General features: G+C 43.4%; 1 protein-coding gene across 11 annotated transcripts in view; it reads left to right on the top strand.

Annotated features, from left to right (window-relative positions):
• The window catches only part of LOC121271927 (inositol hexakisphosphate and diphosphoinositol-pentakisphosphate kinase 2-like), a 125,092-nt gene that overhangs the window by 56,686 nt on the left and 41,515 nt on the right, over nucleotides 1-26,891 (top strand). For all 11 annotated transcript variants that reach the window (XM_041178179.1, XM_041178169.1, XM_041178171.1 and 8 more), the window contains 8 exons: nucleotides 1,397-1,522; nucleotides 12,620-12,741; nucleotides 13,002-13,184; nucleotides 14,504-14,645; nucleotides 15,688-15,911; nucleotides 21,600-21,727; nucleotides 22,937-23,051; nucleotides 23,310-23,417. In XM_041178179.1, the coding sequence (XP_041034113.1) occupies nucleotides 1,397-1,522; nucleotides 12,620-12,741; nucleotides 13,002-13,184; nucleotides 14,504-14,645; nucleotides 15,688-15,911; nucleotides 21,600-21,727; nucleotides 22,937-23,051; nucleotides 23,310-23,417 (1,148 nt within the window). The remainder of the gene's footprint in view (nucleotides 1-1,396; nucleotides 1,523-12,619; nucleotides 12,742-13,001; nucleotides 13,185-14,503; nucleotides 14,646-15,687; nucleotides 15,912-21,599; nucleotides 21,728-22,936; nucleotides 23,052-23,309; nucleotides 23,418-26,891) is intronic.

Below are 26,891 nucleotides of genomic sequence, written 5' to 3' on the forward strand. Positions count from 1 at the left end.
TGGCGGGTTGGCCAGGAGCCCCAGTGGCAAATAGAGAAAACGTGAAACCTCATCCACTGGCGGGATGAGGTTTCATGCAGGGTTGCAAAAATGTTAATAAAGTTATTATGTTAATTATGAACATGTCCCATCTCAGTTGACATTGTCACATGAGGGGGACATGTTAGGAAATTTTTTTTTCTATTTTTAAAAGTGTCAGCGATCTCCCTGAGGCTGCACTTAGCCCCAGGGAGATGTGCGCTCTATCGTGCGCACGTTCAAAAGACCGCACCCTCGCTTTTTGGGAATCACCCCCGCTTGCACATAGCGCTTCCCGCTGGATATCACGCTGGGCCTTAATTGGCCCGCCCACGTAAAATGGCGACAGGGCCCGCTTCTCCGGCGGGGATCGGCTCCCTGCCCTCCAGAGATTGGGTCAGGCCCACCCGGCAGGCAGAAAATTCTGCCCGTGGATGCTGGAAACCTGAAATTAAAATCGAAAATGCTGGAAAGACTCGGCAGGCCTGGCAGCATCTGTGGAGAGAGAAACAGAGTGAATGTTTCCAGTCCATATGATTCTTCAGAACTGTGAAGAAGAGTTATATGGACTCAGAACATTAACCCTCTGTTTCTCTCTCCCCCGTGATCTTTTAACTCTGGGCAAGGTGGAGTGGTGATAACCGACCTACAGTTTCTCATTCAAGAGGCCTTCTTCAAATATGAGTCCAGATAAGGGGTATTGGCAAACTATTCAATCCTGGGCAAGATGGCATAGCCAAGCTGACTCTGTCCTTGATCAAAGCCCACATCCGCACACTTTCCAGCAGTGTGGATGACCAGAACACTGAATGATTTTCCTCCTTTCCCAGTGAATGAATGCCGAGGTCCATTGCAGCTCCTCTACTGTCCCTCTAACAGATGGCTGCAGATCAAACCCAAGATCTTCTGGTTTGCATGGCACATTTTAAACACCTTTTACCAACTTAGTTTTTTTTTATTCAATCGTGGAATGTGAGTGTCGCTGGCTAGTCCAGCATTTATTTCCCTCCCTAATTGCCTTTGAGAAGGTGATGGTGGTGAGTTACCTTCTTGAATTGCTGCAAACCCTGTGGTGTAGGTACATCCACAGTGCTGTTAGGGAGGGAGCTCCAGGATTTTGACCCAGCGACAGTGAAGGAACGATGATATATTTCCAAGTCAGGATGGCGAGTGACTTGGAGGGGAACTTCCAGGTGGTGGTGTTCCCATGTGTCCTTGTCCTTCTAGATGGTAGTGGTCGTGGGTTTGGAAGGTGCTGTTGAAGGAGGCTTGGGGTGGGTGAAAGTTTTTATGTCATTGATTATAGCAAATATTGTAATGTGTTCAAAAATTAAATACTGTTGATAGTGTTAACTGCTGTGACTTGGCTGTTTTGCAGATTCAAGGAGGAACGATCCGTCACTACTTCTGGTGTTGAAATGGGGAGGGGAGCTGACCCCAGCAGGCAGGGTACAAGCAGAGGAGCTTGGACGAGCATTCAGATGCATGTACCCTGGAGGCCAAGGTAGGTTCATTTTGATGTAGTAGTAGATTTACAAAGCACAGTTTCTAAATGTATTGTGTGGTTTGTGAGAGGTTTTGTCATGTTGAAGTGTTGCCGCCTCCTTATCATACTGTGATTCTGACAGAAGCTAGCTGCTTTCAGGCTAGGATCCCTGGCTCCCACAAAGTCAGAACCTGTATTGTGTCCGTAATTCTGACAGGTTGACATTTCAAGCATGGCATTTCTGTTAATGGTAATATCACTGACTCCTTTTGGTTCACTGGCCCCTTGCTTTTGAAACATTTGGATAAGGGATCTGCAGTGATAAAAAACAAAAAAACTGCGGATGCTAGAAATCCAAAACAAAAACAGAATTACCTGGAAAAACTCAGCAGGTCTGGCAGCATCGGTGGAGAAGAAAAGAGTTGACGTTTCGAGTCCTCATTACCTGAATGCTCTCCCCACCCCCACTAGAGCTATACTTTGAGTGCCCTACCATCCATTCTTAATTAGCACATTCGTTTAGATAATATCACCAACTTTAACACCTAGTTCTGTCGAAGGGTCATGAGGACTCGAAACGTCAACTCTTTTCTTCTCCGCCGATGCTGCCAGACCTGCTGAGTTTTTCCAGGTAATTCTGTTTTTGTTTTGGATTTCCAGCATCTGCAGTTTTTTTGTTTTTAACACCTGTGTGTTCTTTTGTTCTATTATTGGTGACATCTTTTGATGATCTGCTTCTATCACTGCTCGTTAGTCCCTACAACCACATCAACCCCCTCCACTTCTCTCTCTCTCTCCACCCCCCCACCCCCCCACACCTTGAACCAGCTTATATTTCAACTCTTTCTTGGACTCGAACTCAAGTTCTTTCGAAGGGTCATGAGGACTCGAAACGTCAACTCTTTTCTTCTCCGCCGATGCTGCCAGACCTGCTGAGTTTTTCCAGGTAATCCTGTTTTTGTAAGGGATCTGCAGTGGTATTTGAATATTTCCAGGGTGTCACTCGCACAAAGTTTGAAATTCACCGACTGAAACCTTCCACCGATAGAAGAAGTGGTTCAGCGGTACCCCCTGCATAGCTTGGACCCCACAGGAGAGTGGTCATTTCATTGCAATAATACAGTCATACACAAAATCCTGGGATACGATCAAAACCCACCAGTTACTGACACAACTGGAAATGCAGCAGCATCTGTAACATTGCTGGCACTCCACAGGATTCTTCTCCAGATTTCACTGTATAGTTGGATGCTGTGATGGTTTCTGTGACATATGTATTGGGATGCTGGTAGCTGTTGCTGTACCATGGGTATCTGGATACTGTACCTTGTGTGGCTGGATGGAATATAAAACAATATGTTGCAATTGAGAAACAATTGTAATAAACTATACCTTTGAAAATGAAGCTACATGGTACAGCGCTGTTTCTATTGTGTAATTACACACAGTTGAAGAGAAATGAGGTAACTTGTCTTGCCTGCATTCTCTTTTATAGACACTGGAATCTCTCCCTCGCAGCAAAGATGTCCAACCTGTAGCCCTAGGGCCACATGCTACCTTCAAGCACGGGCATTCTGTTCCTTATTCACATTTTCTTCAGTATTTCTTTTTGCTGGTTTGCCCTATTTGAATTTTGTGCCTTTTGGAATGGGCTGTCCTTGGAGCTGTTTGCCTCGTTGATGGATAAACCTTCAGCCAGAACACCAAGGCCTTTCAGTATTAGCAACCTGAGATGTAGGTGGAGTACTGGGATCTTTGGTACATATGGAGTTGATCCACAAAATTAAAACCTTGGACACTCCTGCCTCTCCCTTGCTAAGTACAAATATAGTAAAATGACTAATGTACATTCTATTGTTATCTGTATAACTAAAATTATAGTATCAGCATAAACCTTTCATGGATATTTTTGCATGAAGTTGGAAAACATGATCACCAAAATGAAATCAATGTAGAAATCACTTTTTTCCAATCATGTGTACCCTCAGATAATATTGCCATTTTCCCCCAACTTATGGCTTAGTTGATATCAGAATGTTGAGTTGTATTACTTTGAGACATAACCTGAAGCGGCGGAGATACGTGACCTGCTCCATCAACATGCGTAAAGAGAAAAGCATAAGAGGACCATTATAGGAAGGATGTGATTGCACTAGAGAGAGTGCAGAGGAGATTCACCAGGATATTGCCTGGGCTGAAGAGTTTTAGTTATGAGGAGAGATTGGATAGACTAGGGTTATTTTCCCTGGATCAGAGGAGATTGATGGGGGGGACATGATTGAGGTGTATAAAATTGAGGGGCATAGATAGGGTAGACAGGAAGGAACTTTTCCCTTTGGTGGAGGCTTCAATAACCAGGGGGCACAGATTTAAGGTAAGGGGCAGGAGGTTTAGAGGAGATGTGAGGAAGAATTTTTTGACCCAGAGGGTGGTGGGAATCTGGAACTCACTGCCTGAAAGGGTGGTAGAGACAGAAACCCTCATAACATTTAAGAAATATTTGGATGTGCACTTGCAATGCCATGGCATACAGGGCTATGGGCCTAGTGCTGGAAAGTGGGATTAGAATAGTTAGGTACCAGCGCAGACTCGATGGGCTGTAGACCTCTATGACTCTATGGGCAGAGTTTTGCACTTGGTGGGCATGTGGGCCCCACCGACTTGGAGGCAGGCGGACAGCCGACCCCCGCCGCCAAAACGGGGCCCGCCGCCATTTTGAGTGGGCGGGCCAATTAAGGCCCCGCCCTGCGGCCTGCCTGACAGGAAGCGCTGTGCACTTCCTTTGCGGGGGTGGGGAGGGAATCCCCAGCTGTCAAAGTGCACTGCTCCCTGAGACTAAGTGCTGTCTCAGGGAGATTAGTGACAGCCTTAAAAAAAACTTAATATTTTTATTTTTCTATTTTTTAACATGTCCCCCCTCATGTGACAATATCACACAAGATGGGACGTTAATAAATATAACATTACATTTATTAGAGTTTTTAAAAACGGACATGAAACCTCATCCCGCCAGTGGAGGAGGTTTCATGTATGATCAGAAGCCCCCTGGGGCTCCTGGCCTGCCCGCCAGCCTTAAGGTTGGATGGGCAGGGCCTTTTAATTACTTTAATTACCCTAACAATGGCCTCAATTGGCCATTGACAGGTCGGCGGGTGGACAGCTGATTTCGCTATCCGCCCGCCTTCCTGAAAATTTAAAGGGACCGGGATGATGCCAGGGGTTCCTCCCAACGTCATCCTGCGTCATTTTCCCCTTGACGAGCGGGCCCCGCCCCCAAATCGCTGACGAGAAAATCCTGCCCTTTGACTATGACCTCCTGTGCGTTTCCATTTGCTTTTTACTAGAGAAGTTTAATTCCTATCTCCCCTTCCAAGTTATTGTTTTGCCCCCAGCAAGTCCCTGAGTTTTCTGTTGTATAAAAATAATTACATTTAGTTGTCACAGGATTATATTCATTTTATGTGGTCCTCACAGTTTGTTTTCTATAAAGTTAAAGTTTTATTCCCTCAATTTCAAAGGCATGAATTGCAATGAGACTGGCATTTGAAATAACAAAGCTATAGAACATATGTGAGGAATTACATCAAAATGATGTTCCGAGAGTAACAGGTGAATGTAGTCCCCAGCAGAGACTGACCAATCACACACGTCAGTGAAGAAGCAAATATGACGGTGAGAATTGGGCTCCTCTGAGCCCCAAGACTATGTGGAGGATTTAAAACAAATCATCAGCTGCTGACCAACCCATAAGCAAACCAGCTGAAGGAACGTGAAATGGATTTCTGACCCTGTGCATAACTTGGTGGAGAGGGAGGATTCTGATTGTGAAAATCCTTTTAATTCCAGTATTCCATCACCACAGCTTGTATCTGTGATATCTGACTGAGACAGGACTGTCCTGCATGAGCATGTTGCCAGATGGGTTTTGTGAGATTAGTAATGTCTTGTGAGTGCGAGTTTACCAGGCAGAGATTCAGCCCTGTTTTAAGCTGTGAGTGGTTTTAATATTTAACCCTTTTTCCACGGTTGCTAGCTGGAAATGAATGACTTTTTTTCATTCCCAGGCAGAAGTCAATGATCTTACCATACCTATTTTTAAATTTTTAGCCCTTGACATGGTTACAAAACCAGAAACTTCAACTATTTCCTCAAAGGCTGTGTTTATAATTTTAAATAACAGAGTTACTCAAAGACAAAATTGACTGCTGTTTCAAATGTTAGTGGGGGCCAGGAACTCTTATTGTTTTAATACAAAAACAGAATTACCTGGAAAAACTCAGCAGGTCTGGCAGCATCGGCGGAGAAGAAAAGAGTTGACGTTTCGAGTCCTCATGACCCTTCGACAGAACTTGAGTTCGAGTCCAAGAAAGAGTTGAAACATAAGCTGGTTTAAGGTGTGTGTGTGGGGGGCGGAGAGATAGAGAGACAGAGAGGTGGAGGGGGGGGTGTGGTTGTAGGGACAAACAAGCAGTGATAGAAGCAGATCATCAAAAGATGTCAATGACAATAGTACAATAGAACACATAGGTGTTAAAGTTGGTGATATTATCTAAACGAATGTGCTAATTAAGAATGGATGGTAGGGCACTCAAGGTATAGCTCTAGTGGGGGGTTTTTTTTAATAATGGAAATAGGTGGGAAAAGGAAAATCTTTATAATTTATTGGAATAAAAAGGGAAGGGGGAAACAGAAAGGGGGTGGGGATAGGGGAGGGAGCTCATGACCTAAAGTTGTTGAATTCAATATTCAGTCCGGAAGGCTGTAAAGTGCCTAGTCGGAAGATGAGGTGTTGTTCCTCCAGTTTGCGTTGGGCTTCACTGGAACAATGCAGCAAGCCAAGGACAGACATGTGGGCAAGAGAGCAGGGTGGAGTGTTAAAATGGCAAGCGACAGGGAGGTTTGGGTCATTCTTGCGGGCAGACCGCAGGTGTTCTGCAAAGCGGTCGCCCAGTTTACGTTTGGTCTCTCCAATGTAGAGGAGACCACATTGGGAGCAACAAATGCAGTAGACTAAGTTGGGGGAAATGCAAGTGAAATGCTGCTTCACTTGAAAGGAGTGTTTGGGTCCTTGGACGGTGAGGAGAGAGGAAGTGAAGGGGCAGGTGTTGCATCTTTTGCGTGGGCATGGGGTGGTGCCATAGGAGGGGGTTGAGGAGTAGGGGGTGATGGAGGAGTGGACCAGGGTGTCCCGGAGGGAGCGATCCCTACGGAATGCCGATAAGGGGGGTGAAGGGAAGATGTGTTTGGTGGTGGCATCATGCTGGAGTTGGCGGAAATGGCGGAGGATGATCCTTTGAATGCAGAGGCTGGTGGGGTGATAAGTGAGGACAAGGGGGACCCTATCATGTTTCTGGGAGGAAGGAGAAGGCGTGAGGGCGGATGCGCGGGAGATGGGCCGGACACGGTTGAGGGCCCTGTCAACGACTGTGGGTGGAAAACCTCGGTTAAGGAAGAAGGAGGACATGTCAGAGGAACTATTTTTGAATGTAGCATCATCGGAACAGATGCGACAGAGGCGAAGGAACTGAGAGAATGGGATGGAGTCCTTACAGGAAGCAGGGTGTGAGGAGCTGTAGTCGAGATAGCTGTGGGAGTCGGTGGGTTTGTAATGGATATTGGTGGACAGTCTATCACCAGAGATTGAGACAGAGAGGTCAAGGAAGGGAAGGGAAGTGTCAGAGATGGACCACGTGAAAATGATGGAGGGGTGGAGATTGGAAGCAAAATTAATAAATTTTTCCAAGTCCTGACGAGAGCATGAAGCGGCACCGAAGTAATCATCGATGTACCGGAGAAAGAGTTGTGGAAGGGGGCCGGAGTAAGACTGCAACAAGGAATGTTCCACATACCCCACAAAGAGACAGGCATAGCTGGGGCCCATGCGGGTACCCATAACCACACCTTTTATTTGGAGGAAGTGAGAGGAGTTGAAGGAGAAATTGTTCAGCGTGAGAACAAGTTCAGCCACACAGAGGAGAGTAGTGGTGGATGGGGATTGTTCGGGCCTCTGTTCGAGGAAGAAGCTAAGGGCCCTCAGACCATCCTGGTGGGGGATGGAGGTGTAGAGGGATTGGACGTCCATGGTGAAGAGGAAGCGGTTGGGGCCAGGGAACTGGAAATTGTTGATGTGACGTAAGGTGTCAGAGGAATCACGGATGTAGGTGGGAAGGGACTGGACAAGGGGAGAGAGAAGGGAGTCAAGATAACGAGAAATGAGTTCTGTGGGGCAGGAGCAAGCTGAGACGATCGGTCTACCAGGGCAGTTCTGTTTGTGGATTTTGGATAGGAGATAGAAGCGGGCCATCCGAGGTTGGGCGACTATCAGGTTGGAAGCTGTGGGAGGGAGATCCCCAGAGGAGATGAGGTCAGTGACAGTCCTGGAAACAATGGCTTGATGTTCAGTGGTGGGGTCATGGTCCAGGGAGAGGTAGGAGGAAGTGTTTGCGAGTTGACGCTCAGCCTCCGCGAGGTAGAGGTCAGTGCGCCAGACAACAACAGCACCACCCTTGTCAGCGGGTTTGATGATAATGTCAGGGTTGGACCTGAGAGAATGGAGTGCAGTAAGTTCAGAGAGAGACAGGTTAGAATGGTTGAGAGGAGCAGAGAAATTGAGACGACTAATGTCGCGCCGACAGTTCTCAATGAAAAGATCGAGAGAAGGTAAGAATCCAGAGGGAGGGGTCCAGGTGGAGGGAGAATATTGGAGATGGGTAAAAGGATCGGTTGAACTGGGAGAGGACTCCTGCCCAAAGAAGTGAGCCCGGAGACGAAGACGGCGGAAGAAGAGTTCAGTATCATGCCGAGCCCGAAATTCATTGAGGTGAGGGCGTAAGGGTATGAAACTAAGTCCTTTGTTGAGCACTGAACGTTCAGCATCGGAGAGGGGAAGGTCAGGGGGTATAGTGAATACACGGCTGGGGCTGGGATTGGAAGATGGGGTGGGGACGGAGGGACAGGCCGGGGTGGAGGGTCCTAGATGGGTGTTGGTGTCGATGAGTTGTTGGAGCTTGCGTTCCTTAGCACTTGAGAGAAAGAGAAAAAGTTTCTTGTTGAGGCGTCGGATGAGCCGAAGGATAAAATGAAACTGGATCCCTGGGCTACTCTGTAACTTGCGACACCAGAATTGTTCACTATGGAAAACTTAGTTAAGTGTGACAGCAAGATGCCCAGCAACTTGCCCTGATGTCCTTAGGCAAGGGAGGAAATAAATCTACTAGGATTCTTACCATTGGATGCTATTCAGAAACCTCTGCTAGAATGTTGCTTTGGATGTTACAGTTGGGGTCAATTGTGCTGCCTCTCCAGTTGAATAGCTTACATGAAGAATGCTTCCTGGGTGAGGCAGTGGACAGTAAACATCGTGGATTTGTATCCCAGTGGAAGCGGTTACCTTCAGAAGAGAAGTGGGAAGTAATTGGGATGGTAACTCAATCTAGCCTTCAGTTTGTTCTTGTGATTGTGACCATAAATCAAACAATGTATGGTTTCAGTAGTTGCAGATTACAACAAAAATGGCTGCCTTTAGATTTAGTCTTGAACTTTAGCGTAGGTGCATAAATAGTGTAGTGTATTTATTGAATAATTAAATAGCACTTTGGAATATAGTCTGAGTATAAATGGAATTTACTTAGTTTTTTTACCTGTTCTGCTTGCTCTGCTATAGCCAGCAATTATCCAGCAGTGGTTTACCCCCCCACCATCCCTAAACAGCCACCTCGGGCATGTACAACATTTCATCTCACTTTCTTTCTCTCGTCTACATGCAGCCCCTAGGTGGCATCATCCGATGGCATGGGCTTAGCTTTCATATGTATGATGGCACTCAACTCTCCGATCTCTCTGCCATTAATCCTGGCTTCATGTCTTTTGCTGGGTCTCCGGTTGCTTTTCTGACATCAAGTTGTGTATGAGCAAGAGCTTCCTCCAAATTAAGATTGCATCACTGAAACTATCCTATTTGACTTCTGGTAAATCTCCATACAATAGTCTCCCTCCCTCTCTACATATTCAGGTTGAACTCAATAGTGGGCAAACTTGATATCCTGCTTGACCATTTTATTATGTTAAAGATAATGCATGTATTCAAGTTATTATTGATTCAGAATCTCTTTGGGTATGAGGGGTGAATAAAGTTAATTCATTTATCTTTCCCTCCTACCTTTACTTGAATATAGATGATAGCAGCACAGGTTTGAGCTGTGAATCTCCTGTTGACTGTGGTAAGGGTTTTATTGAGTGTTTCCCACCTCAGTGTGTGATGAATTAACACCATATTTATCCCTCTTGCATGCCCAACCCCGGGACTGATTTCATCTGCACACCATTCTAGTTGGTTAAAGCAGAAATGAAACAGACTAATTGCAGAGTGATTCACAAAAAGAGTGAACCTTCCATTACCCTAACAATAACAATAATCTGGAATTGGGATCCTCCCTGTACTCCAAATTCTTAAATTCTGTTCACTTTGATTTGGTAATGTATTCAAACCAAAGGTATCCTTTTCATTACCAGACATGACAGTGTGGAGAAACCCATGGGAGCTTGGTTTTTTTTAAAAAAAACTTGTATTAAATCTACTAAGTACCTCTCCTCAACTTAATTTTAGGTTTTCTTGTACTGGTGTTATTTCAGTTCTATGGAAATTCTTCACCTAAAGTGTGTTAAGAATGTGAAACTTGCTACTGCAGGGAGTGGTTGAAGCGAATAGTATTATGCATTTAAGGGGAAGCTAGAGAAGCATAATAGGGAGAAGGGAATAGATGGTTATAATGGTAGATTTAGATGAGAAAAGATGGGAGGAAGCTTGAGTGGAGCATAAACACCAGCATGGACTGGATGGACCAAATGGCCTGTTTCTGCCGTTTATCCTATGTTACCCTGTGTAATGTAATCATCCTCTTCCTCCAAAGATAGAATCCTCCTTTAACAAGTCTCACTTGCATCCATTTTTCATGGGCCTACTTTCTGACTTACTATTCTCTTTGTCTTAATATATTTATAAAACCTTAGCTGTTGGTTTTTATGTCCCTTGCAAGCTTTTTCATATTCCCATTTTGCATCTCTTATTACTTTCTTTTGCTGCTTTTTATAGCTCCTCCAGCCCACTGGATTTTCTTTCATCCTTGTTTTTACGTGAACATTTTCTTTTAGCTTGATACCGTCTCTTAGCTCATTTGTTGACCATGATTGCTTAACTACACAAGTGGAGTCTTTTGCCTTTTAAGGGTATTACTGGTCTTGTATGCACTAAATATTTTCCATTGCTAGTGGGATGCCACTGTATCTTAATAGAATAGGACACTCTGAATTACATGTTACAAAACTTCTGACCCTATAAAACAATACATCATTGAGGAACCCCACCAGAGATTCCTCAATAAAGGATGAGCTGGAAACACTGTTTGTAATCTTCAGTACAACCTTTTCCATACCCTGATAATGTATATCCAGATTGTCAATGGAAAGGGTGCAATCACTTTAAGATCTTGTTGATAAGGTTAATATTCTAATAGTAGGATGATTCCTATATTCCCTAGCTATATGTAATGGTGGATTCCCTAGGTTGCTGTCAGGCTTGTTATCCCCATTTTCTGCAATTAGCAGATCTGGCTTATTCCCATTTGGAACTATTGATCAACTTTGGTTTTTGATGTTTCTGCAATCTACAGGATCTTCTTTATTTCACAGAACCAATATTTTAATAACTCTTCTTCCACTTCAAAGTGTATGATGTTGAGTTTCAGGCATGTATTAAATGGTCCTGGGCTTTCACAGAGATTGATGACCATAACAGGCTGCGCTTTTTAAAAAAAAGTGTTGTACTGGAGGAAATTGTTGGCAAGAGCAGCCACTGCTGTACCTATCACTGAAAAACTTCAACAGTTGGCAGACTCCAAAGCCAGTATCTCCCCTGTCTGCCCACTTTTCGGTAGACCGCACTGTGTCGAAGGGAGGTATTTGCTGGCTGCCAAATGCCCAGGACTGTTTCTAGAATTTGGAAATTGCCTCAGGTTTAGCCTGGAAAGATTTCTAACACTGTTCAGGTTGGGTTCACTTTTCAACCCTTCTCTAGAGAGTGGCAGCACCTGAGGAAGCAGCTGCTCTGCTTCCATGGAAATGTGCTGTTACTCCCCCCTCCGCTCTCCCCATTAACTTATTCCCTTTAATTTCACTGCAACGACAGATTAAGAATCACAATCTTCTTTGGCCCTGGTTTCTGGCCTGACCAGCTGCCTTGATGCTGATACCCTGGAAGTTAGTAGGAGCTGTCACAATTGTTATTCCAACATTGGTAATGAGGGTGGAAGAGCCCATCATTGTTTCTTACAAGAAGGCCTCTTACAAACCCTGAGGTAGCAATAAAGAGGAGAGTGAGGATTGAATGGAGAAAACAAAACAAAGGACAGCAATGATGTTGATGAATGAGGTTTACAGTTCATTGAGCAGTGTTTCTAAGAGAGCTGGGATGCTGACAGTAAGGAACTAACCAGAAAGATATGAAAGCCTAATGCTGGCATCTTAGGGTATTTCTTAGTATTAAGTTGTAATTACAGGATAGCTCAGCTCCTATTAATAAACTCATCTGTATTCAGTCCTTTGATTCTAAATATCTGGAGCTAGTAATCAGAGCACCATATATTTATTGCCTGGCACTAAAACAGTAACTGAATAGAACCTAGGAGAGCGCAATGCCGGAGGAAATTTCTATCTCTTTTCCTGCTCATATGGAGGGGTGCAGCACAGATTTGCCAGTATGACACTGGGACTAAAAATCATGGAATGCTTACAGCACAGAAGGAGGCCATTTGACCCTTTGTGTCCATGCCACTTCCCCATAGTCCCGTGACCTTTTTTTTCTCCAATTCCTTTTTGAAAGTCACAGTTGAGTCTGCCTGCACCACCCTCTCAGGCAGTGCATTGCAGATTCTAACTACTCGCTGCATAGAAAGGTCTTTCCTCATGCCACCGCTGGTTCTTTTTTTGCCATTCACCTTAAATAGGTGTCCCCTGAATGACAACAGGCTGAGAGTATGACTGGACCTACTCCTGTTCCAACGTTGCAACTGATTGAGGGGATGCTTTTAAACACTAAGTGAAGTGGTTTCTTTTCCCCAGGGGATTATGCTGGCTTTCCTGGTTGCGGTTTACTTCGTCTACACAGCACTTACAGGCACGACTTGAAGATCTACGCGTCTGATGAAGGCAGAGTGCAGATGACTGCAGCAGCTTTTGCTAAGGTACATGAGTAAAAGGTTATCTTTCTGAACATCTGTCACCTAATTTGCAATCATTTTCAATAAAACATGAACAGTCAAGACCATGCTTTTTCAAGTGTGAACGATGGAGGGTATCAGACTGCTGCAGTGAGGGTTGCTGCCCGTATTCCATATAAAGGAGAGTTTGATGCCAGTGCTTGAGCAGATGAAATGAAGAATGTTACATTGCCAAGTAGCGTTATCCTCAATACATAACCTGTCCCCTCTGTGCTCTATTGCAGGGTCTCCTAGCACTGGAGGGCGAGCTGACTCCAATTCTTGTGCAGATGGTGAAAAGTGCCAACATGAATGGTCTGTTGGACAGTAACAGCAACTCCCTCAGCAGCTGCCAGCACCGTGTCAAAGCAAGGCTTCATGAGATTATGCAGAAGGATCAGGTGTTCACAGAGGAGGATTACACCAAGGTAACTGAATACACATGGACTGTGTGCTTGAACCCAGTGTGGGTCAGGCGTTTGACTGCACCTACAAGTCACTAGTATCTTTTAATTGTAAGAGCCCTGCAATAGGAATGCCAAAACTGCTGGCATCTGAGATAGTTGTGCACATGCTTTTTGACGTTATATGGCTGTGCTTTAGGATGACGATGGTTACTTCCTACACTTATTTTTCTTCTGAGGCAGGGCTCCCAATTTGTGGGTCGCGACCCCCAGTGGGATTGCGAGACAAGATTTTGGGGTCACGAGCTCGGACTGATTTCTGACAACTGCAAGGCTCCTTTAAATCCTTGTGTTTTTCTTTTGGTGGGTGCGGCCTAATGGACTGCTTTCTGAGGCTGGCTTGCTGCTGCCAAAGCAAACCTGTGAAAAGATTGGTGTTTGTTTTTTGGAGAGAGCCTGTTCCTTCAATAATCAGGATCATTAATGCATTAATAATCATGATTATATTCCATTAAGAATCGGAATCCTGCATCAATAACGAAGACCCCATTTTAAAAATATTACTCTGGGTCACATAAAGTCTATGACATTAAAATGAGGTCACACTGGGAATAACTTGGGGAAACACTGTTCTAAAGCTTTAATTACTAGGCTTTCATTACTACTCTTCCACCTGCCTACGCCGTCAAATCTCAACACAATGCTTCATACTGTAACATTCTTTCCTGGGACTTCAGTAATATGGATCTTCTTGTTTAGCTGTGTCACCTCATTACTGCCTCTTGATTTGCCCTCTCTCCCCACCCGCCCCACCGCTGTGATCAGACTTGATGGCATCCTGCTGTATAGGCATTCGCCTGGTTTCTCAGTGAAGACAACTGCTGGTAGGGAAACGTGGGTGGAAGTGAATCACAGTAATGTTGCCTTCCAGTTTTTTTTTATTGGGAATAAGTCCTACATGTGGGATGAAAACAGATTATGTAATATTCAAAGTTTGCAGTGTTGTCTGTCTAAGCCTTTATAATTTGCTGTTGCCCCGTGGCATTCGACATGTTACATAATATAATTCCGTTTTATAAGGAGAGAAGAATTATAATGCACGGCGTCCTGTTGCTGAGGTAGGGTTGTGCCTCTTTAAGGCCACACAGTTTAACTCTGTTGTTAAGTAAACAAAGCATCAGTCCAGTAAGAGTTGAATTCTTTGGTGAGGGAGTTTTGCCCATTTATAAATCTAAAGTTTTGGACAATTTGTCAGAAGCACCCAGCGTTGAATGTGACTTACTTTCTTTGTCATTTAAGCTTAAACTATTTGCATCTGGTCTATTTTCATTCTTTGTTTGCAGCTGGCTCCCACTGGCAGTGCTTCTCTTATTAACTCCATAAAGTTAATTCAAAACCCTGTCAACACCTGTGATCGAGTTTACTCCTTGGTCCAGAGTCTCACCTTCCAGATTAAGAAGAGGTTAGAAGACCCCAAATCAGCAGGTAAATGTATTTCTACTTTTGTTTTTGCTAGCAGGATTACTAAGCAGAAATGAGTAGCATAAAGAGACTTGGCGTTCTAACAAAGAATTCCAGGTGAAAAACATCATCTGTTTTGGAATAAGAACAGAAAATGCTGGAAATATTCAGCAGGCCAGGCAACATCTGTGGAGAGAGAGAAACAGGTAATATTTTAGCCTGACCTGCTGACCATTTCCAGCATTTTCTGTTTTAATTTCAGATTTTCAGCATCTGCAGTATAGTATTTTGCTTTTGCGCTAATGCTTCTTTTGGATGTTTTCTGATTTGCTGTGTTTTGAATTTAACAATTATGTTCTAACGAATGTACTTGTACATTTAAGCTTGGGCTCTCATAGTGCAAGGGTACCATGATACTGTAAAAATTGAATGCTTGCGCAGCCAGGCACCTCGAATAATATGTGCAAATAAATAATACATATAAATAAATTTCACACAGTAAGCCCTCGTGGGTTAAACATCCAAACCCCTGAATGCTGATGTATCGACCTCTCTCTCCATTTGTCAGTACTACAACTCCTTGATGTTAGTTGGCTCATGCTCTGCTCAGAGGCAGTTGAATTGACTTCAGTTTGACATCAAAGTTCAAACAGCTTAAACAACGCCGGTGAGTGGAATTTCCAGCACCAACTTCCTCCATGGTCAGGCAGATGAAGAGAGAAGCAGAAACTCCGATGGGCATATGGAGACACAGTAATAGAACATACAAGTGCAGAACGATACAGCTTCAGGACATAGGGAGATAGGTGATCCATATGTAATCTAACTCATAGCACATAGAGAGTATCTCTCCCGAATCAAGTAGTGTTTGCAGTAAGTTTTTTTTGTGAAGTTAGGTGCCTATTCTAATACGGTAAATGTATTTTTTCTTTTTGCTTCTTAAAGAAAAAGATGTAAGATCTTTTTCTTCTACCAGTGCACAGTTTTTGTCTTCTGGCCTCTGGATTTTACCCTGTGTTAATCGAAAATAAAATATATTTAATGAAAAGTTTCTTGTCGATTGCAGACCTTCAGCTGTACCACAGTGAGACCCTAGAGCTCATGCTGCAACGCTGGTCAAAGCTGGAGAGAGATTTCAGGATGAAGAGTGGTCGCTATGACATCAGTAAAATCCCGGATATCTACGATTGTATTAAGTATGATGTGCAGCACAACAGCACCTTGAAACTCGAAGACACCTTGGAGCTCTTCAAGCTCTCCAAAGCCCTTGCGGACATCATTATCCCTCAGGTAGGAAATTAATTGGACCAAACGGTGCATGCTGTAGTTTCGGACATGCATGGTAGAGAGATAACCTCCCATGTCTTCCAGTTTAAACAACCCACTCTCCGTACATAGTCTTAGTAGCTACACTTATTTGATAACGCCCCTGTGAAGCACCCTGAGACATTGTCCTACGTTAGAAGCACTGTAAATGCAAATATGACACCTCACCTCATACCCGCTTAGAAAGCAAAAAGTCTCCTATTAATAAAAACACAAAATGCTGGAAATACTCAGGTCAGGCGGCATCTACGGAGAGAGAAACGGGAGTAACGTTTCAAGTTGATGACCTGTCATCAGACCTGGAAAAAAAATCAGATGTAATAGGTTTTGAGCAAGGGTTGAACGGCACAGGGACAAAAGGTCTGTGATAGGGTGAAAGACAGGAGAGATTGAATGAGCGGAGAGTTAGTCTTCCAGGGCCAAAGGGAAGGGTGATAGGGCAAGAAAAGAAACAAATAATTCAAAGATGTGCCGAGAACAGGTGTGCTGCTGTCTGAGAGAACAATCAAAACGTGAAGAAAAGGAAATGCAATGCAGGAGTGGCCGGCAGAGTTTGTGGTCTGAAATTGGTGAACGCAATGTTGAGTCCGGAAGGCTTAAGATTCCTGTTAAAGTGAGGAGGTGCTAGAATATTATGTAAGGTTCTTTATTAAATGCAAGCAGCCTGCATTTTGAAATTTTGGTACAAAGCTGCCATTAGGCTGTACACCCACTAGGTGGCGATAATAACTGCAGTTACCCAAAGGTAACATTTTGTTGCTGTCTCCCTGCAGCATTTTAGCTCCAATCCCTTGGCTTCAACCTCTGTTTGGCAATCCTAAATAAACTTTGTAATTCAAATATGTTTTCATCAAACCGGAACATTCCATGAATTGAAGTAGCGCAAATGCCTGGCAGATTTGAAGGTTACATTTCATATACTATTACGCCACACACAGAAATAGAACAAGAGGCTGGCCCTGATTAAGACATATTTGCATATCTGTTCTACACACGCTACGCACAGAAAGCTCTCTGGCTGCTCTCTTCTTGAATGACAACTCATTCAACTGCAAAAAAAAAGTCTTGCATTTATTGTGTAGGGCTCTGGATGTGCAACACTCATAGTTCTGGTCTTTATACTATAAGAAAAGGACATGGAAGCACTGCAGAAAGTGCAAACAAAGACTTACAAGGATGCTACCAGAACTGAGAGATTACAGCTATTCGGGAAGATTGAATAATTTGAGGCTATTTTTCCTTTAGAGAAGTAAAGACTGAAGGTGAGCTGATAGAGGGCTATAAAATGGTCAGTGGATTGGGCAGGGTTAGATATGGAGGTTATGTCCTCGAGTGATCTTTTTAACATATTTTCTCTACCCCTCAACAGCGACTTGCATTTATATAATGCCTTTAACGTCGTAAACATTCCAGGATGTTGTCAGACGAAATTTGTCACTGAGACACATAAGGCAGTATTAGGACTAAAGCTTGGTCAAAGAGCTAGGTTTTAACGAGTGTTAACGGAGGAGACACCGTTCCAGGGAGGGAATTTTTGGAACTTGGGCCTGTTAGACCTACTTGTAGAGCATGGTGCTACTGCCGTACCAAAGTGCCAAGTCTCTAAAAAAAAAAAGCAAAATACTGCAGATGCTGGAGCTCTGAAATAAAAACAAAAAGTGTTGGAAATACCCAGCAGGTCAGGCAACATCTGTGGAACGAAAGAGTTAATGGCTGAATTTTTCAGATGGCGGGGGTCTCCCTTCCCAGCATCCAAAGAGTTGGCGGGGAACGCATCCCACCGACTCAGGTGCTCCACAGCCATTTCGTGCTCCATTGAGCGTTAATTGGCCGCAGGCAGGACTTCTGCCCCTCACTCAGGAGGAAGCCCCGCCTTAGAGAGCTGCTGGCCAATCTGATTGGCTAGCAGCTCTGTAGTCCCTGTAGCGACATTGGATGGGGGACAATCAGGGTCTCGAGGGAGAGAGGCCAGGGGTGGGGAGTGGGGAGAGTGGTGGGAGGGATGCCTGGAGGCCACAGGACCTTTGTTGGGGGGGGCGGGGGGTGTTGCCGATTTCAGAAGGGGGCTTCTGATGGAGGCACCCACCCCCTTCTCGTCTGTCATCTAATTCTGTTGATTTTCAGGCTTCCCCCATGTATTCAACTTCACAGTCCCCCTCTCTCTCTCTCTCCCCCCCTCCCACCCCAGCCTGAAAGTCTGTCAGCAGGGGAGCGTGAATTTCGTCAGAACAGTCTCTAGCTTATTTTATTCTCTGTCTTGATGGGTTTTTTAATTGTTACAGATGTAAAAATCAATTAATGTATAATAATCAAGGTCAGCACCACACAATAGTGACAGGCCGGTATGTGGTTACTGACAGAACTATCAGGTTTCACTCACTTGACTTAAAAATGTCATCTGTTCTGGCATACTCCACTCCTTCAAATAAGTAGAGCTCCTGTTTGTTTAAATGATTCTGTGAGCCCACCTCGCTGTCTGATCATAAATCACTGTCTAACATTTCCCCAATGTTGACGTCTCTCACTGTGGATAAAGCTTTAGTATGCAAGCTATGCAGGCGCTGTCTGCACGTACAGTCTGTTCTATTTGAGTTCCACGCTCACTGTCACAATGGATACAAATCTCTCTGATGTTTTGTTTTAAACATTTCTCTTTCTTTGTGTTCTGTGGCAACTGTAAATTAGATCACAAATGCATTTCCACATGGTGCAAAATCCGTGTTTGTCATCAGTCTCAATAAGAATCCCTGACTGTATCTGTTCCTACTTATATATAATATATGTTGAGACTGGCTTTGCTAGACTGTTATCTTTCTTTCTCTCGCTCTCGGTCCTCTTTTTCTTTCTCTCTCTCTCTATCTCTACCTCTGTATCTATGTCTATCACAGTTGGTGTATGCATGTACATATAATAATAAAAATGCAGAGAGAGAGATGTAACAGTGTCTGTCAAGGCTAGCCTCCCTGCAATAAATACATTAATAACACTGTAATCATCGTAGGGGAACTAATTGGTGCAGTGTCTGAGTTTTAGGCTGAATCCTGGCTGATGGAAAATGATTACACATCTTCCCAGCATGGGGGCAGTGTATCCATCTCCAGCTCCCAAATGGGAATTCGTATTGTCTACTGCAAAAAGTCTGCATTTGCCAGTTTTCTGGGAATGCCATGTACCCGAGTGTTGCAATATGGGATTGTAATCATGATTCGTTCAGACCAGAGAATCTCATTAATGCTTCCACCCCCCCCCCACCCACTCCCCACATTCCCACGTTAATAAGTTAATTAATTGAAAATGAATTAAAAAGCTAATTTGTATAGAGTAAAATTCCCAGGAAAGATGATCAAGTTAATGTGATTTTGCAGTCAATCTATCCCATCACTCCGGGAATAAAAGTCCTTCTCTTTTCTGCTTGCCCCAATGCCATTCAGCATTTCTCACTTCAAGAGTCCGGGAAATGGTCTTGAGATCTGCTTTATGAATGAGCTGACTAGAAATTTCTAATAACCAAACCAAACGTTAGATGTCTCTTCCTTTAAAATTGAAGTTCGGATCACTATCCGGTGACCGGTGGTGGAGAACTGCATGCTTGTGAGCTCTGGGTAAGAAATTGGGGGTCAGAGAGGGTAGAAAACTGAGGGGTGGAAGGGGGAAGAGTAGAGAGGAGGAGATCCTTCTTGCCCACTTGGTTTGAGTGAGCTGCAAGATGCCATCTACAGGTGCATGCATTTGGACTCATTGCATTGCTACGTACTGGGGAAAAAAATTGTTATTCTTGAAAGAAATTACTGACTGGCATTCCGCTCACAAAAACCATCTTAACTAGTTGCTTAGCCCTTTGTTGTTTATAGAGGAGTCAGTTATGGCTCTTGGCGGGAAGGTACTGGGTAGATTCACTGTTGTAGCATCAGCCCCACTTGGTTTATACCAAACACAGCTTGTTCTCAACTGGCCATGGAGTCCTGTTTTATCTCACTGCAATAATTAAAATGCTGCTAAATCAAAGGCTCTGCCATTTTCCCAGTAAGTGAAATATTGTCCGGTTTTAGAATGTACTTTGAACAAAGTGCATTAAAACTCAGAATCCAAACTGGGAGCTCCTCTTTCCCTTGTCCACCTCACTTCACACACCCCCCACCCCCCCGCACTATACCACCCTCATCAAACTCACTCTGGCTGGTTGGTAACCCCAAGCGGCCCTGGTGCCAATTTTTGTACATTATCTCACAACCCAGAGATGCACAGGAGTAGTCACTGTTCCTTTGACAATTATTGGAAATGCACCAAAGTTCCATCAGCATCGGAAAGGATGGATTTAGAATCTAGGTAGAGATCCTTCATCACAAAAGATCATCCTGACCGGCCTTGGTTGACCTACCTTGGCTGACTGGTGTTGTATGTTTTCAGGTTATTTCCCTCCACTCCCCTTATTTTTCAATCTCCATAATTGTCTCCTTAGTGCAGCCTTTATTGACCAATTCCTGTGTGTGACCCTCTCTGTTGGGATAGCATCACACCATCTCAGGCACAGATGCAGGGGTACATGAAATAAGAAGAAATACAGGGAATATTTGTGGTGATAAGGAGTGGAGAGGGAGATAGGGGCAAGGATGTTGGCAGAATCAGCCTACAGTTTGTATGGCCCCTATTCCAAAACCTCTCCACCTCTCTCCTCCTTGAAGGTGCTCCATAAAACCTGTCTCTTTGAGCAAGCTTTTGGTTATCTGTCCTAATATCTCATTATGTGGATAAGTGTCAGATTTTTGTCTGATTATGTGCAAGATATTGTGCTACATTAAAATGTGTTATATAAATGCAGCTAGTTGTTGTTGAGGTGAGATTGATTTATTGTTGGATCAGTTCCAAGCTCAGGTGCTGCAGAATTTGAACTGCAGTAAGAGGAAGATAGAGAAAACAACAAACTACAAATCTGAAATAAAATCCAGTGTGTTGGAAAGTGCATAGCAGGTGTGTCAGCTTCTGAAAATAAAAAAACATGTTAATAGAACCTTGCAGTACAGAAGGATGCCCTTCAGCCTACCATACCTGCTGGCTCTTTGCTTGAGGAATCCAATGCTATCCCACTGTCTTGTGCTTTCCTCGTGACCCCAGAGCTCTTATCCGTTCTTCCCTGAAAAGGTATAGTGCTTCTTGCCTTAATCGTTACAATGTTCTAACAGTCCTGAGTAATGACATTTTTGCTAATCTCCCCACAGAATCCCTTAGTGACGGTTTTACATTGATATCTCCTTGTTGCTGTCATGCATTCAGAGAACGTTGTCTTTCACTAATCGCTCCATTAAAAACTTTCATCATTTTAAAAACCTTCATTAAAACCAGCCTATGCCTTCTCTGTTCTCATAGAATAGTCTTCGCCTTTTGAACCTTTCCTCAGAGTTTCCCATCATGGGTGTTCACCTGGTGAATCTGCACTGTACGCTTTCTGTAGTTTTAATGTCCTTTCTGTTATGGAGTGGTCAGTATTCTTGACTCTGGCTGAACCATTACCATGTACATATTATCATGATCCCTTTATCCTTGTACTGTTGATACTTCGTGTGTAGACCCTTGTTTGCTGAGAATACTGGTTCTGATTGACTGATTTACTCAGCTTCCATGCTGCAAGCACTCAGCCTGTTATGTTTTCTGTAGGAATATGGTATTAACAAAGAGGAGAAGCTGGACATTGCCTATGCATATTGCCTTCCACTGATCAAGAAAATGCAGCTGGATCTACAACGGACGCATGAGGATGAATCTGTAAACAAACTACACCCACTGTAAGACAGCCATTGGGATTGTGAGCCCTTGCTGCTTTCAGATTGTGCTTGCGTACTTGATAGAACATTGTTCTAAATCCATTTGCAGTTGGCTTTGCATTTCTGGAGGGAAGTTCTTACAAAAAATGTATAAATCTAAAACAAAATATTGACAAAAGAAGTGGGGTGGAGTGGAGGAGAAATAATTTTATGCAGTGAACTGCTGTGGTTTGGAATGCACTGCTGAAAGGGTGTTGGAAGCAGATTCAATAGCAACTTTCGAAAGGCAATTGGATAAATACTTGAAAAAGAGAAACTTGCAGGGCTGTGGGGAAAGAGAGGAGAGCATGACTAATTTCAGAAAGCCAGCATAGAAATGACTTGAAGGTCTTTAATTGCAACTTTGTGTGTTAAAACACAGAGCCAAAAAATGGGAGCAATTCTGGAATGACTGCAATAGAAAGGGGGAGTGAGTGATTTAGACCTGATTAGTCCCCAGTGTTAATAATGGGTGAAGGTGCTGCCTGATATGGTAGCAAAGCTTAATTCTAAATCTGAGCTGAGTTTGCTAACCTCTTCCAAAGATGGAAGACTAAATTGTGTTAGGGAGGCAGGGGATGGTGGCAGGGGAGAATCAGTCTTGGTTCCCAATTCGAAGCATTGCTGGAAACTGGCACGCACTCTAGCACTAAGTGAAAATAATGTGAGCTGTGATGCCCTTTATGGCCAAACTGTTTGACCATATCTTGTCTAGGCTCCCGGATGAAATTTTTCTTCCTTTATTCTTTCACGGGATATGGGCCTCGCTGGCAAGGCCCCAGCATTTGTTTCACATCTCTAATTGCCCTTGAAATGAATGGCCACAATGCTGAATCTGCACCCTCACATGGGCCAGACCAAGTGAGGATGGAAGATTTCAAAAGTGAATCAGATGGGTTTTTATGATAATTGATGATAGTTGTCATGGCCACCATTACTGACGCTAGCTTTATATTCCAGATTTATCGAATTTGAATTCCACCAGCTGCTATGGTGGGATTTGAACCCACGCCCCCAGAAAATTAACCTGGGTCTCTGGAGCTAGTCCAGTGACAATACCACTACACCACCATTGGCTGTAAAGCACTTTGGGGGTTTCCTGATGCTGTGAAAGGTGCTATATAAATGCAAATCTCTCCTTTCTTTGCTGTAACACTGCTCACCTGATTAGCTTTTTGTTCTGTTGTTTAGCTATTCCAGAGGAGTGATGTCTCCTGGGCGCCATGTTCGAACACGGTTATATTTCACAAGTGAAAGTCACGTCCATTCTTTGCTGAGTTTGTTTCGTTATGGGGGTCTCTTGGGCGTAAGTAGAAGTTTTACTTTCACAAGATCAGATGTTCCTCAATTGGTGCTTCTGAGAATGGGTGAACTTTGAGAGAAAAACATGTCTTTTAAATTAATTTCCCCCTCCCTCTCCCCAACGTGCTCCTTACCTTCATTGTGTGCCTTTGCCTACTCCCAACCCAGTGCGTATCTTTTTCTGTCCAACTCTAAAACATTCACAAAATATTCTTTAATTATTTCTAATCTGAATTAATGGACTTTCCTTTCTGATTCCCAGGAGCTAAAAGATCAGCAGTGGAAGAGAGCCATGGACTATCTTGGGGCAGTCTCAGAACTGAACTACATGACTCAGATCGTCATAATGTTGTATGAGGATAACAATAAGGTATAGCCTTCATAAATGTATCCTTTATTGATGGATTCACTGTGTAGGGAAGTGAACAGTAGGAGTTTTAGTTGTATTTTGTAAAACAACTTTCCTTTCCAGGTTCGACTTTCCCTTTCTCTCCAGAAGGCTCTGTTTCCTCTGCTAGGTTGCCGTTCCTCCAGTGTCAGCAATGCTCCAGCACCTTTCCCAAGTAGCCACCTTCAGACATAATCTTGGTGGTGAGTGTCCATAGGTAATTCAACTACAATAAGGGACAAATCCCAAGCAAACCCTCATTTCTGCACTTGCCAGCAGCGAATTAGGAGCCGGAACTGCAGCTGATTTGCTCCTGCCCCTCGCCCCTCCAAACTTAGCAGAGACCAACTTCAATGCTCCACTTGCTGTGAATCAGCTAAGACAGACCAGCTAATTCACCACATGACAGCAATTGAACAAGAGCCTTTCTGGCCTGTACCACTCACCCGGTCACTGCTGTAGCCATTTGAAATGTTTTAGTGTCACTGAGGAAAAGTTCATATATCTTTAATGAGAATAGAGAATAGTCAGAATTTGGACTCAATGCATTGATGATATGACATACCAATGCAGCTTATAAGCTTCATTGAATTTTCTCTATGTTTACTGACTGATTCATTTGACTAAATAACAATTGTGGCTACACTTCAGAAATGAATCTATTGGATGCAAAACACTTCAGAATTGTGTATCACAGAAGGAGGCCTTTCAACCCATTGTGCCTGTGCTGGCTCTTTCAAGAGTTACTCAATTAGTCCCACTTCCTGCTTCTTTCCCATAGCCCTGCAAATGTCCCTTTTCAAGTATATATCCTGTTCAATTCTGAAAGTCGCCATTGAATCTATTTGCAGCACATTCCATATCATCATAACTCAGTGTGAAAAAACTTTTCATTCCTTCCATGGATTTGTTCCCAATTATCTTAAGGATGTTCTGAAGCTGTGAAAGGCACTACATAAATGTAAGTTAATTCCTCTTTCCTTTCTCTGCCCCTTTAAGGACCTCCTAAAAATATCTCACCTTGGCCCATATGTACAATCACTGCCCCCAGCTTCTTCTCCTTTTCCAGTTCAATATCCACCTCTCACCTGAAAAGTACCTGGGGATGTTTTTGTTATGTGACAAGTATTGTGTAGATGCAAGTTATTGAAGCTGCAAAGAAAATAAAATTCAATATATTTCTTACAGTTTAATATATTGGAGAGAGAAAGCTTTTAGGTTTTATATTGAATAAAACAAAAGCCTGAAATGGATGTTTATTTACCAATGTGCAGATTAGCGAATGATTTCAGCTTGAAGTCTTGGTGGAACTGCTTTTCCTTTGCAGTACTTTGAGTGCTGTATGTAACTGGAGCCATTTTTAATCTATGGCCCTAAACAGTGATTGAAAAGCAGTAAAGAACTTCAGGTATATTGCAACAGGGAGCAGGTAACACTGGTACAGCTGAATGACTGGATCTAACAGCTCAGTCTGAAAACCATTGAATATTATTGTTGGCACAATATTACCTGGGCATTCCTTAATGTTTAACTTGTCAACTCCATAACTTTAAGCACTTGACCCGCAGATTCCAGAGCAGGTTTCATAAATCAGCCGTTGGATTCATTTTGAAAGTGATTGCTCGGCACCTTCAATGTAACTGACCCACTTGTGAAAGGCTATTTACTCCTCTAATCATGAGGATGTTGGGACATAGAAGGGAAGGGGATAGTATGAAATGTGATGTCTCCGGGGAACTATGGAAACCTGAAGCTTGGTTGAGTTAGGGAGTGTGAGGGGAATTTTTCGCAGTAATCATAGAATCTTACAGAAGGAAGATATTCAACCCATCATGCATGTGCCAGCTCTTTGAACGAGCAACCCAATTTGTCTCATTTCTCTCTAATTGTGGAATTTTCAGTTCTTCCTGAAATTGGCTGTCATTTTTTTCCTATTTGCTTTTCCTTTGTTTTTGCCTTCCTTGGAAATTGGGATCATTAACAATTGGGTTAGGTGGGAGATGGAATTGCACTACCTATCCAGAAGGGTGGGAACAGGTGGGAAGGGTATTTCATACGAAATAGGAGCAGAAGTAGGCTATTCGGCCCCTTGAGCCTGCTCTGCCATTCAATAAGATCATGGCTCATCTGTTTGTTTTTCGAGTTCTACATTCTACAAAGGGGAGGTGATGGCGTAAGTGGTATTGTCACTGGACTGTTATTCCAGAGACCCAGGGTAATGCTCTGGGGACCAGGGTTCGAATCCCACTGCGGCAGATGGTGAAATTTGAATTAAAAGAAAAGTCTGGAATTGTCAATGGTTGTAAAAACTAATGTCCTTTAGGGAAGGAAATCCTTACCTGGTCTGGCTTACATGTGACTCCAGACCCACAGCAATGTGATTGACTCTTAAAATGCCCTCTGAACAAGGGCAGTTAGGGATGGGCAATAAATGCTGGCCTAGCTGGTCACGCCATGAATAAAAAGAAAAATTCCCATCTACCCTCGATAACCTTAGATTCTTGTTAAGCAAGGGAATCTGCCTTAAAAATATTCAGTGACCCTGCTTCCACTGCCTTCTGAGACAGAGTACTCCAAAGTCTCTCAACCCTCTGAGAGAAAAAATTTCTCTTCATCTCTGTTCTGCAAAACAGCGCCCCCTTGATCTGGACTCATCCGCCAGAGGAAACATCCTTTCCACGTCCACCTTGTCAAGACCATTCAGGATCTTATTTTGTTCAATCAAGTCACCCGTCACTCTTCTAAACTCCAGTGGAAACAAGCCCAGCCTGTCCAACCTATCCTCATAAGACAGCTCACTCATTCCAGGTATCATTCTAGTAACCTCATCAGAAATGCCACCAATGCATTTACATCCTTCCTTAAATACAAAGTCCAAAACCGCACACAGTATTCGAAATGTGGTCTCACCAATGCCCTGTATAACTGGAGCAACCCTTTTCATATCATATATCGCTTAACAACCTGTTTACACGGAAATGACCCCTCCCATTAAAGCCACATTAACAGTATTAAAGGAGAATCTCTTGCAACCACTCTTGTTTATAAAATCATACATCACAGATGAGTTTGTTCAGATATTGTGCCTATGCCAGCTTTTTGAAAGATCTAATCAATTAGTCCCACTCCCCTTCTGTTGTTCCCCCATATCCAGCAAATTCTTCCTTCTTAACTATTTATCCAGTTTCCTTTTGAAAGTTATTATTGAATCTACTTCCACCACTGTTTCAGGCAGTGCATTCCAGATTATCATAACTTACTGTATAAAAAAACAAAAGAATTCTCCTTAACTCCGATCTGACTTTTTTTTTGTTAACCAGTTCTATTGCCCCCCTCCTGCTACTGGAAGCAGTTTCTACCTATCTACCCTTATCAAAACTGCTCATCATTTTGAAAACTCTATTAAATCTTCCCCTAACCTCCGCTGTAAGAACATTCCCAGCTTCTCTAGTCTCT

The sequence above is a fragment of the Carcharodon carcharias genome, chromosome 32 (assembly GCF_017639515.1).
Source record: "Carcharodon carcharias isolate sCarCar2 chromosome 32, sCarCar2.pri, whole genome shotgun sequence".
In the NCBI taxonomy this organism is placed as follows: Eukaryota; Metazoa; Chordata; class Chondrichthyes; order Lamniformes; family Lamnidae; genus Carcharodon; species Carcharodon carcharias.